The sequence below is a fragment of the Podarcis cretensis genome (genome assembly GCF_951804945.1).
Source record: "Podarcis cretensis genome assembly, chromosome: 9".
Classification (NCBI taxonomy): domain Eukaryota; kingdom Metazoa; phylum Chordata; class Lepidosauria; order Squamata; family Lacertidae; genus Podarcis; species Podarcis cretensis.
Genome location: NC_137178.1, coordinates 59122714 through 59138489, shown reverse-complemented (window position 1 = coordinate 59138489; position 15776 = coordinate 59122714). Strand labels below are relative to the sequence as shown.

General features: G+C 44.7%; 1 protein-coding gene across 8 annotated transcripts in view; it reads left to right on the top strand.

Moving 5' to 3' along the window:
• Positions 1 to 15776, top strand: part of APBB2 (amyloid beta precursor protein binding family B member 2) — a 112263-nt gene that overhangs the window by 59249 nt on the left and 37238 nt on the right. For all 8 annotated transcript variants that reach the window (XM_079989691.1, XM_079989690.1, XM_079989688.1 and 5 more), the window contains 2 exons: positions 4405 to 4551; positions 6954 to 7081. In XM_079989691.1, coding sequence (XP_079845817.1) covers positions 4405 to 4551; positions 6954 to 7081 — 275 coding nt within the window. The remainder of the gene's footprint in view (positions 1 to 4404; positions 4552 to 6953; positions 7082 to 15776) is intronic.

Genomic DNA, 15776 nt, shown 5'->3' with positions numbered 1-15776 from the left:
TTTCTGGGTTAGTGGAGTCTGTAACCTGAAGCGTATGTAACCTGAGGTACCACTGTATACTGGAACCGGTCAATATGTTGGAAAATCTACACATCTAAATAAAATTGACCTCTTAAGGGCATAATTCACATCTTCACCGGGCTGTGTGGAAGCAGCTGCCACCGGCAGTGACAGTGTACATCTCAGCTGGGTAAATCCGCAGTCATGCCTTGTTGCTAACATATCTCAGCAGTGAAACACCACTAAGATTCCTATAACCAACACACCTTCCTATCCGGAGCTGGGGGCGGGATGGCTGACCCTTCCCTCCACGAATAAAGACAAGGTAACTGCATTGCCAGCCTTTCCTCCAGAGCACAGTAACCAAAATTAATACTAATGATTTGTGAAAATAATGGTTCCGAAAAAGTAAAAAACAAACCCAACTACCCTTCAGAATGCTGCAAATATTTGTTGTGACAACCGATGACATTCTCTGTGCTGATTCTCAGCTTCCCACCGTTATCTGATTGACCCATATGCTTGCAAGGAAATCAGAGGCGGTGCTGTCAGGGAACTTCAGCACATACAAAATTATTTCCATATTCTGTCTATGCTTCTTATTCCAGCGCACCATTAGCAGAGGGGATTGCAGGAGGCGCCTAAAGGAACAAGCTTTCTGCATTATTCCTAATGGCTTCTGCATGTCAGATGATCTGCTCATTGTCCTCCAAATATTTATTTTTATTACTCCGCCACTGAGCCAGCTTTCTATTGCAGCGAGAGTATCTGAGCATTGCAGTTTACACTGATATGGGCACCTTTGCCCTCATCTCCTCAAACCAAAGAGCCAGACAAACAAAACATATTGTAAGCAATAACGTGTATACTATCGTTTAAAGCCATGGTTCCCAACGTGGGGCACCCCCCCCCCCCCGGAGCAATCTGATTTTTAAGGGGGGGTAATTCGAGAATGAGTTGTTAACAGTGAATGGCCTTTTAGGCTTCCTCCACTTTTTGAATAATAAGTTCACTTTATTGAAAGGAGTTCACTTTTTGAATAATAAGGATTATATGTCACAGGGTAGGGGCATCAGAATTTTAAAGATGCTTAGGTGGGGCGTGGCCAAAGAAAGGTTGGGAACCACTGGTTTAAAGCTTCTAAAAGACAAGTTCAATCCAGTTGAATGCTGCCTAATGGAAGCAGCTACTCTCTCCCCCTAGACAGCATCTTAAAAAGCAGAGACATCACAATGCCAACAAAGGTCCATATAGTTAAAGCCATGGTTTTCCCAGTAGTGATGTATGGAAGTGAGAGCTGGACCATAAAGAAGGCTGATTGCTGAAGAATTGATAGTTTTGAATTATGGTGCTGGAGGGGACTCTTGAGAGTCCCATGGACTGCAAGAAGATCAAACCTATCCATTCTTAAGGAAATCAGCCCTGAGTGCTCACTGGAAGGACAGATCCTGAAGCTGAGGCTCCAATACTTTGGCCACCTCATGAGAAGAGAAGACTCCCTGGAAAAGACCCTGATGTTGGGAAAGATGGAGGGCACAAGGAGAAGGGGACAACAGAGGACAAGATGGTTGGACAGTGTTCTTGAAGCTACAAACATGAGTCTGACCAAACTGCGGGAGGCAGTGGAAGACAGGAGTGCCTGGCTTGCTCTGGTCCATGGGGTCACGAAGAGTCGGACACGACTAAACGACTAAACAACAACAACTCTCTCCCTACCTTGATGGGTTTTTAAAATTTATTTGAGAGCTGAAGGTAAGGAAGGAGTTACAACCATCTGTCTCAAGAGACAATGGAGTGCACCACCAGGAGTGAAGTTAAGCCACTGGAGAATCACGGCGCCTGCTGTGGCTGCAGAGACTGGTAACTTGTAACCAGTCTCCTGTGTTGTTTTTGCTGCGTTAGCACCACCAAAGTGAACTCCCTGGGGCGCAAGCCTAGGCAGTGGGCATGGAAGTCCTGGGCTGCCCAGATGACAAGATTCTGCTCTTGGCCTCGCTGGTGTGGTCCAAAGGAAAGCGGAGCAATATGTTTGACACCAGTTTATCTGTGGAGTTGCCGGAAGGAGGTGTACAAGGCCTTAGGGACGCCACTCTGGATTTGTGTAGGGTTTACTCCTTAGCCTCTTCCTCTCCCAAAGGCAGCAGAGGTTTAGGATCAGAGTTTTCCTTCTTCTACATGGGCTACTTTCCCAGGCTGACAATCCCCATTTGCCCCTAGGCAGTAGGGGCAAGAAAATAAGAGTGGGTTGAAAGAGTTTTGATTTCTTTGAAATACTTCTTTAAATTCTCCATATTTTCCTTTGTTCTCTCAGTCTGTGCTCCACCACTACATGTATAATTTCTTGGGATTTTACAGTTTGAAGAAATAACCAGTTTTATCATAAACCACATATGATTTTTCTGTTTGCTGCAACAGACTATTAAGAGTCCTTAAAGACCAAGTGATTTATTTATTAGTCCACGAAAGCTTACGATGTAATCAATAATTTTTTTTAGTTGCCTACCTGCCATAAGACTCTTTATAGTAAGCCATAGTTACTAATAATATACTCTAGCATTTTTCTCTCACTTGCCAAAGGAGCCATATGTCTTCAGTTTTCCCAAGCTGCAGCGACTGCATTAGTTCGGCTTCCTTCCGTTTTTATCATTTATAATCAACTGTCATGTGTTGTAAAAGATTGTGACAGGTGTCTCATATAAGTCCGGTTCTCTCAAATGCAATTTCATTTGCAATTTGTATTTCTTTGTCCGGCCGTCCTTGTAAAGTGTATTATAAAAATGTTACGTTTTCATATGGAAAGCAAGGTTTGCAGTCCTGTGGTCCCTGGGTGGGTGTCTCAGGGCCATAGGATTATTTTAGATCACCCTCTCAGAGTTCTTTGGTAAAAGCAAAAGGTGGATAAGGCAGAGGAGGAGAAGCATGGATTCAAAATATTCTTAACCTTAGGATAGAAAAACACCTCTTCTACTCTGCCAGGGTGAACTTGGCAAGGCAGTGGAAAAGATGGTTTTCCCACCTTTGCGTCTCTCTCCCTGATTGTACTGCTCATATGTTTCTTTAAAACACAGATGTGAGATCTCTCCCAATCAGTGTTAGGAACTGAGATATGAAAGCTAGGAGCTAAATATCACCTTAAACCTAGGTTATGGGCACAACAACAGAATGTCTGGGCGTGTTTTTTATAACAAGAATACAAAGCTGAAAATGAATGAACAGCTAAAATATTATGTTCATTTTTCACATGATCTAGTCCTCCCCCTGCCCATCCTCTTAATATTCTTAAGAGAGTCTCTTCTCCATTCTCCAAAGAGTAGCTGAAAGTGGGGAGGCAGAAAAAGGTCCTTCTTTCCTTCCACTCTGCAGTTTTAATCTGAAATCTTCAGTTCAGTACTGCACCCAGAACTCAGAAACTGCTTGCTCTGATTAAATTCCCTGTCACAAAATATGCCTAGAACAATGAGAGTTCCGAACACTGCTCCCAATCCCAGATTGTCATTGCTATCTAAGGTGGGTAGGGCTTTTTGCAGTCCTGACACTGATTTCCCAGCAAAGTTAGAAACTCTGGTATATAAGCTTGGCACCAAATGGCTCCTGAAACAAGGGTTACAGCCGCCAAAACGGAAGGCTTGCCATATTTTTCGTTCCATAAGACACACTTTTTCCCTCCTAAAAAGTAAGGGAACATGTGTTCATCTTATGGAGTGAATGCAGGTGGGAGGCAGGCGGGAAAAGCCCCCAAGAGCCACACACACGCTCCCTGCAGCTCTTGCGGGCTTTTGCGGGAGGTGGGGGAATTCCCCCATCTTGTAGAAAAGCCCGCAGGAGCCGTGCACCCTTCTCCCTCCTGGGGAAAAGCCTGCAAGTGCCACACACGCTCCACACGGCACGTGAAAGGGAGCACTGAGCAGAGCCTGGGATGCATACAGGCTCTGCTCAGAGCTCCCTTTAAAAATATTTTTTTTTCTTGCATTGCCCTCCTAAAAACTAGGTGTGTCTTATGGTCAGGTGCGTGCTATGGAGCGAAAAATACAGTAGTTGTCATTTGGGGGCCAAATGGCTTGAAAGTTATATTTTTTGTTCTAGTGGTTCAGCAATAAAACTGCTAGCACATTTGCAAAGCTAAGCAGAGTCCAGAATGGCTTCAAATTGATGGTGGGCCATTTGTTGAAATTCTTGCATTGCAAGGGGGGTTGGACTAGAAGACCCTTAGGGTACCTTCCAATTCTGCAATTCTATGATTGTAGTCTCAACTTGCCTTGTTGAGCAAAAGATGACAACAGTATAAAGGCTTCACCGGCTGTCCTCAACATAAATGTGGGTTTGCATAAAATAAAATATGACACAATCGTGCGGAGGCCATTAAGACCTAAAAGGTTAACACTCCTTTTCATTATTCCTTTACAGTGCTTTGCGGTTCGTTCTTTGGGATGGGTTGAAATGGCAGAGGAAGATTTGGCTCCTGGGAAAAGCAGCGTTGCTGTGAACAATTGCATCCGACAGCTCTCTTATTGTAAAAACGATATACGGGACACGGTTGGCATTTGGGGAGAGGTAAGAAATCTCTCTGTCTTATCGTACTTCCCCGTTCTCTAGTGGCAGCTGCTTTTTCTTTTTTCTTTTTTTTTAATTGCAGTCTTTACTATTTTATTCACATAATATACAAAATAATATACAAAATAATTCACGTAATACACAACAAACAACTCCAAAATAAACAGACAACTCCAAAATACAATCATATGTAACAAAACCATAAGTCTCATGTTTTCATTTACCGTATTTTTCGCCCTATAGGACGCACTTTTTCCCCTCCAAAAATGAAGGGGAAATGTGTGTGCGTCCTATGGGGCGAATGCAGGCTTTCGGTGAAGCCTGGAGAGCAAGAGGGGTTGGTGCACACCGACCCCTCTCGCTCTCCAGGCTTTGCGGACCTCTCCGCAAGCAGCGGGAGTGCTCCCGCTGCTTGCGGAGAGTTGCCTGCGTGCTGAAGCCTGCACGCGCTGAGCTCAGCGTGTCCAGGCTTCGCGGACCTCTCCGCAAGCAGCGGGAGCGCTCCCGCTGCTTGCGGAGAGTTGCTTGCATGCTGAAGCCTGCGTGCGCTGAGCTCAGCGCATCCAGGCTTCGCGGACCTCTCAGCAAGCAGCGGGAGCGCTCCCGCTGCTTGCGGAGAGTTGCCTGTGCGTGCTGAAGCCTGCGCGCGCTGAGCTCAGCGCGTCCAGGCTTCGCGGACCTCTCAGCAGGCAGCGGGAGCCAGCGCTGGGCTCCCACAGCTTGCAGAGAGCTGCCTGTTTGGGGGCTGGGGTCGGGGGAAGCTCGGGCGGGCCTCCTCCGCCCCAGCCCCGCGCCTGGGGGGGAAATAATTTTTTTCCCTTTATTTCCCCCCCAAAAAAACTAGGTGCGCCTTATGGGATGGTGCGGGTGCGTCTTATAGGGCGAAAAATACGGTACACTGATCTCCTCTCCAATACCTTTACTTGATATTTCTTGCTGCTTTCCTTATAGAATCTTTATGAAAATTTAAATCTCTTGAATTCTATACCAATCTTTAACAGTTTCAATTAATCCCTTCACCTCCCTTCCGCACAGTCCAATACTTCCCTCCACCCCGTGCAATCTTCTTTACCTACTATTATTTTTGCTATTGTTGCGTTATTCACTTTATTTGTTATTCCATCCTTAATATAATATTATCTTATCTCCTTGTGCCTTTTAAACTTTTGCATATTGATTTTTAAGGTCCAGCAGCGACTTTTTTTCATGTATTCCTTAACGCATTCCCACTCTTTATTAATTTTTTGATTAGAGTAGCCTCTAATTGATGCTGTTAATTTTGCCATCTCTGCGAAGTCAAGAAATTTGATTCTCCATTCTAATAATTCTGTTATTTTATCGGTGACACCTGCTTTTTCCTGCACTTTTCATATTTCGGCAAAAGCAGCCACCGTCGAGAAAGAACAAGGAAGTAAAACAGCTAGTTTGGAGCAATGGCCTTGTTTGCTCTGGCAAGGAAAAAGGAGGTGCATCTGAATCAGCAGTGGCTCTTTCCTTTTCCAAAGTGCAGGACAAGTTAAGTGCTAGGAAGGGGCTCTTGGGTCGTGTCCCCCTGTAATTAGAGGCCAGCATGGTTACAAGGGGGCTCAGAACCTGTGGTCTCTTGAGTTGAAAAGGTAATATGGGTGCTTCCCTTTTATAAAAACATAAGAATTACAAGCATCCCATGTAGTCCAAGGGTGTAAGTTCACCCTTGTTGCTCATTTCAAGCATGTTATCCAGAGATAACATAGGCTCCATAGCTCCTGCTGTCCCCTCACCCCCTAACTCTTTAAAGCCACCTGCATTAGCAGCCATGGTCATAATTTATAAATAATGACCGCATTACATGAGATGTTGCTTCCTTTAACCCTCCGTTCTCATATTATATGGAAGAGTGGAAGAGACTTAAGTGGGTGGAGGAACGCTTAGAATCATAGAATCATAGGGTTGGAAGAGACCACAAGGGCCATCGAGTCCAACCCCCTGCCAAGCAGGAAACACCATCAGAGCACTCCTGACATATGGTTGTCAAGCCTCTGCTTAAAGACCTCCAAAGAAGGAGACTCCACCACACTCCTTGGCAGCAAATTCCACTGTCGAACGGCTCTTACTGTCAGGAAGTTTTTCCTAATGTTTAGGTGGAATCTTCTTTCTTGTAGTTTGGAACCATTGCTCCATGTCCGCTTCTCTGGAGCAGCAGAAAACAACCTTTCTCCCTCCTCTATGTGACATCCTTTTATATATCTGATGTCACATAGAGGAGGGAGAAAGGTTGTTTGCAGCTTAAGCATCCCGCAAATACCTTTCTTAGTAGCATCTTGCGTGGTGGGGCAAAGCCACCTGAATTAGCATTACATAGGGGCAAACGCTTCTTTGAGTGAGTAAGAGATTATAGCTGTTTTTGCTCTTCTCTTGATCAGGGAAAGGACATGTATCTTATCCTGGAGAACGACATGCTAAATTTGGTTGACCCCATGGATCGCAGTATTCTTCATTCACAGCCCATCGTAAGCATCCGAGTCTGGGGTGTAGGCCGCGACAATGGCCGGTGAGTTTGGAATACATTTATTCTATGATGTTAAAATCCGCTTCTGTAGAATGCTTGCGTTCTAGATGAAACACAGCATCCTAGTAATAAATGTTGTCTTTTATCGCTTCTATCATATAGTTGTTCACAACAAGATGTTTTTCTTTTTCTTTTTGTTTTTTGAAATCTTTATTGAAAGTTCAAAAAGTACATAATTATATGTGCACTAAACATGGTGAGACGTAAGTAAAAGAGAGAAAAAGAGAAACAGGACCCGTGTAGAAGGGAAAATAAAGAGGGGAGGGGTGGAAACCCAAAACTGTATACTTTACAAGGTTGTTATTGTACTTTACCACATCTTAACCAATTACAGTATTTGTAAGAATGGATTCCAAATATTATTGAATTTGTTCATGGCAAGTTTGCAGTTATATGCAGGTTGTTCATATGTTGCGAGTTCGCATAAGGCTTCAATCCGATCGTAGAAAGGAGCCGCATTTTTATTTTTCCAATTCATCAGTATGAGTCTTTTTGCTGTGGTAAGGGCATGGAGAGTCCACTCGTATTGCCCTTTTGTAAGGTTCCACGTGCTGGGTATAATTCAAGCGGATATTTTGCTCTGTAAATGTAAGGTTGTTCCATAGAGTTCTGTTGATAGTTTCCATTACCTTCTGCCAAAAATCTTTCAATAAAGGACAATGAAAAAAACGATGTTTTAGAAAAGAATTATCCCTAGCAATGGGTCTCCAGGGTTTCAAATGGAGGACATTCCCATTACTACTTGCTGGTGCCAGGGATTGAACCTGGGACCTTCTGCATGCTAAGCCTATGCACTACCACTGAGCTACAGGCCTTATATTAGACTGAGGGATGTGGATGGCGCTGTGGTCTAAACCGCTGAGCCTCTTGGGCTTGCCGATCAGAAGGTGGACAGTTCGAATCCCCGCCACGGGGTGAGCTCCCGTTGCTCTGCCCCAGCTCCTGTCAACCTAGCAGTTCAAAAGCACACCAGTGCAAGTAGATAAATAGGTATGGAAGGTAAACAGCGTTTCCGTGTGCTCTCCGTCACGATGTTCCAGTCACGGTGTTCCGGTGTGCCAGAAGCTGTCTGTGGACAAATGCCGGTTCCCTCAGCCTGAAAATGAGATGAGCCCCACAAGTTACAGGGAACCAGGCAGAGGGCCTTCTCGGTAGTTTCACCCACCCTGTGGAATGCCCTCCCACCAGATGTCAAAGAGAACAACAGCTACCAGACTTTTAGAATACATCTGAAGGCAGCCCTGTTTAGGGAAGCTTTTAATGTTTAATAGGTTATTGTATTTTAGTGTTTTGTTGGAAGCCGCCCAGAGTGGCTGGGAAAACCCAGCCAGATGGGCAGGGTATAAATAAATTATTATTATTATTATTATTATTATTATTATTATTATTATTACCCCATGGTCGTCTTTGACTGGACTTAACCGTCCATTGGTTCTTTACCTTTTACCTATACAGTGGCACCTCGGGTTACAGATGCTTCAGGTTACAAATGCTAACCCAGAAATAGTACCTCGAGTTAAGAACTTTATCTCAGGATGAGAACAGAAATCGCAACGGGAGGTCCCATTAGCTAAAGTGGTACCTCAGGTTAAGAACAGTTTCAGGTTAAGAACGGACCTCCAGAACGAATTAAGTTCTTAACCCGAGGTACCACTGTATCAGACAGATGCTCTCTCTCCCTGTAAAATATTTAGAGTAGTGCAAATGACCCCTACTTTTTGTTGCTGTTAAGTCTTGTTGAATTATTTCGGCTTTCATTTGAAATGTCTCCTGCTTTTTGCCTGAAGACAAGCCTCCAGATTCACCAGAGTTTACTAAGGAGAGTTGCTTGAATAGGCCTGCAAGCATAGCCTGGAGCCATGACTGATTCCTTAAAGTCTCTGGCCTGAAACTTAAAGACAGGTGTCCAGCAAATAGAGGAAAGAGAGGGATGGGAACTTCTGGTGCTTGCTTGTTGCCTCGGGGTATTAGTATAAGGAGAAAAGAGCTGGGTTTGAGAGAGAGGCTCAACATGCATGGATATGCTGTATATAGGAAGAGGCAGAGGGAGACTGGGAAGGCTAAATTTGTTGTTGTTGTTTAGTCGTTTAGTCGTGTCCGACTCTTCATGACCCCACGGACCAGAGCACGCCAGGCACTCCTGTCTTCCACTGCCTCCCGCAGTTCGGTCAAACTCATGCTGGTAGCTTCGAGAACACTGCCCAACCATCTCGTCTTCTGTTGTCCCCTTCTCCTTGTGCCCTCCATCTTTCCCAACATCAGGGTCTTTTCCAGGGAGTCTTCTCTTCTCATGAGGTGGCCAAAGTATTGGAGCCTCAGCTTCAGGATCTGTCCTTCCAGTGAGCACTCAGGGCTGATTTCCTTAAGAATGGATAGGTTTGATCTTCTTGCAGTCCATGGGACTCTCAAGAGTCTCCTCAGCACCATAATTCAAAAGCATCAATTCTTTGGCGATCAGCCTTCTTTATGGTCCAGCTCTCACTTCCATATATCACTACTGGGAAAACCATAGCTTTAACTATAGTGACCTTTGTTGGCAAGGTGATGTCTCTTCTTTTTAAGATGCTGTCTAGGTTTGTCATTGCTTTTCTCCCAAGAAGCAGGCGTCTTTTAATTTCGTGGCTGCTGTCACCATCTAGGCTAAATTTAGAATTAAGCAATTGGAACAAGTCTTTCCATTATATTTTGTGGACTCCCGCACATGACTCTTTCTAGCAAGTTAGGTATTTGGTGATCAGGGACAGAAGCATGACAAACAGCAAGGCCCCCAGGTATGGGAACCAGAGCCTCTGCCACGAGCAGCTGCAACATGGCAGAACAAGGGAGACAAATTGCATCAGCGAAGTGCTCTGTGGGGGGAATGATGCGCTTACCGTAGTCTTTCTCCTGCCTACTGCTTTGAACAGCAAAGAGTCGCTTTTGAACATCTCACGTCTCCCTTGCTAGCGAAAGGGTTCTCTCCTGTTCATTGTCAGGTAGACAATAATTATGATGACTAATGCAGCAGCTCCTACCTCTTGAATATCAAGTTATTTGAAAGTCATTGCTATCTTGAGGTCCTTGGATTTTTTGATTTTGATTTTTTTATCAGGCTTCCTTGTAGTAATTTATTTGGTTGGATTTCTCTTTAGAAGATGAAAAGCCTTTTAATGGTACCTGACCAGATGATTTTCTAAGCTTTGTGCTAATGAAAGATTGATGAAAAACAGAGATCTACTGATGGGAGTTTAATCTAAGGGTATGTCTGCTAGTGCATGAGGCAGAAAAGCCTTCTGGGAGATTAATAATTCTCTAGGCACACACTAAGCTGTTATCTTGGACTCCAGCATTAACTTCTTTTTACCACAGTAGCTTGGTAAGAAAATGCTTCATGATTTACTCCAGTCTTTCCCAACCGGCCCCCCCCCAGGATATTTCAAGGAGGCCACAAGTAAAAAATACATAAATGGGGGGGGGGGCACAGCACGAGACATGGGGACCCCAGAGGGAAGTGAGAAGAAAAGGGGGGAAATCATTTTTATTTTTAAAAAATCCTGATTGGCTGTCTGTCTGGCCAATCACAAGCAGGTAAGGCAGCGGCCCTCTAGGAGGCGGGTTAGCTCTTCTTTTGGCTATGTGCATTTTCTTGGAGCAGGCCTGGTTTGTTTCCAGCGGGAAAGGGCGATCGCTGAGTGTCTACTCAGAAGAAACCCACCCTGTTCAGTGGGCCTTACTCCCAGGTAAAGGTGTGGAGGTTTTATCTAGGCAGCCAAGGCTCCTCCGGGTGACACGATCTTTTTGCAACAGCCCAGTGAGGACCACAGTGGTACCTCAAGTTAAGAAAAGTGAGGAAAGGCTTGGAGAGAGTGGGTCATCCTAAATTGCACACCACATTTTGTGGGAAGGGTCAGTGCTACATTTGCAGCCAACCTTAAAGAAGACCTTTGACAGAATTGTGCCCTAAGAGACAATCCAGGTTATGAGTTATATTTTGTCAGATCTGTTCTATCTGCAACTGCCACTGGTTAAGAAAAGGCTACTTGGTTGTGCATTTTCCTTCAGCTGAAATGACCCCTCGTCCATCCCAGTCATGCAGGAGCAGACTCTACTTGAAAGCAACAAAACATTTATTCTCTTTCCCACTTAGGTTTCTATGTGTGGCACTTGTTCACTATCCGCCGTGGCCGCTTTTTCTCCCCCAGCTTCCATGCGTGCAACAAAATATTTTGGAATATAAAATTGGCAGGTGGATTAGCAAGGAAATGTGGCAGCGCTAAGATCTACTCACACACTGTTCCTTCATCTTTCTCCTCTGTGCTGTGAGCACAAGTGGAAAATTTGCATCCTCCAAAATAGATGTCATGTGCACATTAATCCATCCACCTCCCCCCACCCCACTCTATCTTTTGCTTCTCATGCACTTGAAAACTAGGTCATAGTCCACTATAGGCCTTGATGGTTTGCTTTATCCCACTGGGGCTTTCTGTTAAAAAAAAGTGACAGTCCAGCCCTCACTTTGCCTTCCTGCTTGCCTCATGGGACTTGGCTTTTCCTTTAATGTAGAAGTTCTCTGGCTGCTGCTTCCCTTTCCCCATAAACCTTCCTGTCAAGCTGACTCCTGGACAGTTTCTAAAAAGTTGTATTCCCAGAGGTTCATTGTGGACATCCTATTGTTCACTATGTATTCTCTTTTGTGTACCTGTAGGCACCAACCCCATAAGGGACGCGGGTGGCGCTGTGGGTAAAAGCCTCAGCGCCTAGGGCTTGCCGATCGAAAGGTCGGCGGTTCGAATCCCCGCGGCGGGGTGCACTCCCGCTGCTCGGTCCCAGCGCCTGCCAACCTAGCAGTTCGAAAGCACCCCCGGGTGCAAGTAGATAAATAGGGACCGCTTACCAGCAGGAAGGTAAACGGCGTTTCCGTGTGCGGCTCTGGCTCGCCAGAGCAGCAATGTCACGCTGGCCACGTGACCCGGAAGTGTCTCCGGACAGCGCTGGCCCCTGGCCTCTTAAGTGAGATGGGCGCACAACCCCAGAGTCTGTCAAGACTGGCCCGTACGGGCAGGGGTACCTTTACCTTTACCTTTAGGCACCAACCCCATAGGGCTGTCTGAGACAGAGGCGTTTGAATACTGGGAATAAATCTTACCTGGAAATGAACACAGAACTTGCTCGCATAAGAGGAAACTAGGGATGGACTGGAGTGCTAAATAGAGAGGACTTTTTTAAAAAAAAAAACCTCCCTGATTGCAATTAGGATCACAGTATGGGAATAAAAATACCTTATTTTTCGCCCTATAGGATGCACTTTTTCCCCTCCAAAAATGATGGGGAAATGTGTGTGCGTCCTATGGGGCGAATGCAGGCTTTCGCTGAAGCCTGGAGAGCGAGAGGCGTCAGTGCGCACCGACACCTCTCGTGCTCCAGGCTCCAGGAAGCTATCCGCAAGCCTTGCGCGCCCGGGGGGAGTTCCCCTAGGTGCGCAACGCTTGCAGGCGGTAGCCTGCAGCGCGGAGCACGGGGCGCCCTCCGGAGGACGCCCCGTGCTTTGCGCAGGTGTCCGCAGTCTGCCGCCCGGCGCGTGGGGCGCCCTGAAGCAGATCGCCCCCCGTGCCGGGCAGACATCCGCAGCGTGGGGAGCCCTGCGGGAGTTCCCACAGGGCTCCCCACGCTGCGGATAGCAGCCTGCCGCCCAGCGCGCAGGGCGCCCTGAAGCATTGCAGACATCGGCCAGCCCCACAAGCTCAGAGGACAGCTGGGAGGCGCAGCGCCGCCATCCCGCTGTTCCCCGACCTGGTTTTGGGAGGGAAATAAAGGAAAAAAATTTTTCCTTTATTTCCCCCGAAAAAAACTAGGTGCGTCCTATGGGACGAAAAATACGGTACTTGATTTACAGGGTGGTTGCATGTATTTCAAGAAGCTCAGGCATATGAAGTGCTTCTAAACACTTAAAAAGCTTTATAGCAATGCTAAATATTATTGGAACGATTATGGCGTAGCAAAACAGTTCTCAAGCCATTAAATATATTTAAGTGCCATCTATCTATCTATCATCTATCTATCTATCTATTTTCCCATGGTTCTTGCCACATGGTGCATAGAGCTGAAATACAGCTCTCCCTGGTTCCAATTTTATAGTTTTATTTTTTGCACTCCTAATTTGAAGTGATTTTGTTTATTCTTGATGTGTACCCTTCATTGTACACAGCTGGGGAGACATAGGGAATAAAAATATGGTTCCAGGAAGGAAGAAGAGGGTACAGCATAAAAGAAATCCCATGAAAGTGGGTTTTCTATAATGCTAGAAAACCCAACAGAGGAAAGAAGTGACAGAAAAACAGCTAAGAAAAATAACTCGGCAGAATTAAAATAATAGGGAATGACAGGGAATAACTGTAAGAAACCAAAGCCTTGCACTAGGCTTCTGTTGAAGGAGAAAGCCAGGCAAGAAAATGCAACAAGGGAAAAATTGGGGAAATTAAACAAGCAAAACCAATGAGAAAATTAAGAATCATGCAACGTTTTTCTTTCCTCAATATAAGATGCCTAGTGTTTTAAGTCCCAAATGTTAAAATGCCATTATATGCCCTTAGAGCCCATGATGTCAGTGGAAAGGGGATGTTCAGGGCTCTTTGGGGGACAGCTGTCCCATTTTATAGCATCCATGTTTAGCCAACAATGGCGCTCATAGGATTTTCTGTGGCTAGTACGCAGTATGTGGATTGGGCCCTCCACCTCACCTGCAGAAGAGGAGAGAGTGAAGTTAAGCCTTGTGCCTGCCTATTTTTGCGTAGATTATTAAGCCAAAGTTTCCCATTAAGTTTTGAACTGGGTCTCCATATTGAATGCCCACAGATAGTAAAGTATTATTGCATTCTGCAACATTGATATAAATAATTCAGAACATAGCATAATGCTGGGTTGGATTTAGGGGGTGTTGGTTTTGTTGGCAGCTTTCCCCGTTTCTTTATATGGAAAACTGAATTTGCAGGGTTCCCATATGTTAGTAAGCAACAGCTGAACATGGCTGGGCCACGTCCCTCCTGCTGTAGTGTACCATCTGGCTGCCAAACAGTGGCAAAATGAGTTTTGGATGATATGACCACGTGAGTTGCATGCATCCATTTCAGAGGTGGCAAGGAGCAGCGATTGTCTGGCTGCCCGACTGAGGTAGGCAAGATTTTGGCCCTGCAGTTAAACTAGTATTGACAAGCATAATTTGCTGTACCTAAGTGGCTTCCTGCACCCAATGCATGAAGAGCAGATTAGCGTAAGTTTAATAACTAAATAATAATCAATAATTTCTGTCCAAAGCTTAGAATATATTGCTACTGTAACATTGCCATTCAACAAAACGACATAAATTAAGTTAGAAATTTATTTCAATTCAATGGGCTGCACTAATTGGCTAGCTTAGAGGCCCCTAGATAATTATTTAAACTGCTTGCCAGAATGCCCTGCGGTTTAGTGCAAATAGCACCTGTAACCTAATTTGCATTCGGAATATTTAACTTATTATCGAATAGCAATCAAGCAAGTCAGAACATTCATGAACTACAACCTGGGTTTTTATAGAGAATAATATAAACCTAGCACTTTGTAATTTGTTTATGACTCACTTGGTCGTCGTTCACATTAATATGCCTACGGATATCAAATATGCTGCATGTGGCATTCCATTTGGAGTCTGTCCAACACTGCCTTGCATTTCCTACAGTCGTGTAATTTGAAGAGAAGCTAGTCTGCTTCTGCCATGATTCACATCATCACCAGTGCTGGCCCAAGACCTTTGCAGCCTGAAGTAGGTCCAAGTGTTGTTACCCCACTGCTAGGGCCAATACGTCAAGAAATTTTACAGTGCAGTGCCAATTCCTGCCTTTATCTGTCCTTTGCATAACAGTGGGATATATTTCTTTAAAAGACCACATGGCATGGCTAGCTCTGGCCTTCACTCTCTTTTCCCAGCTGTCGAATCTCTGTTATTTGAACTTACTATACCTGAAACATGCAGTTGCCTACAAATGCTTTCTGTTGTTTTTATAATCCAGTATTTGAGCTATAGCTATAAGAAGCCTAGGAAAAGCTTTCACGAAATGTCATGTCCATGTCCATTCCTGCCTATGTAGCCATTTGTTATTATTATTATTTATTGATTTTATATACCGCCCTATACCCAGAGGCCTCAGAGCGGTTCTCAGAAAAAAATCACAACATATATAAACAGATTAAAAACAACAAACCCGCCCCCCTCAGAAAAGAGCCACATTTTAAAAGGGTATAGGATTTATGGCATTTAAGAAAGCTGAGATAAAGGCAAAAATATACATTTCCACTTTTATGAGTGCTTCCTTGCTTATTCACCTACAGATAATTCTTATACACCACAGACGACTAGATGAGTGTGTTACTCTCAGGGGGGTGGGATTCTCTCTCCAAAGTTATGATTATCCCAATTTTTAATGATTCCCCAGGCATGATTAGTTTTACTGTGTCTTGCCATACATCTTCATAGTCACTTCTTAGATTCATGTGACTGCGCAAAAGTAAACATTCCCTGTGTAGATTGCAACAAAATATTAAAAACACACTACACAATAATTTGAAAACAACTGTAAACAATAAAAGACAGTGGGGTGAGAAAATAATGTACACCCTGGATTTCAAACACTGATGAAAAGTATGAGTTAAGACATAATGGTGT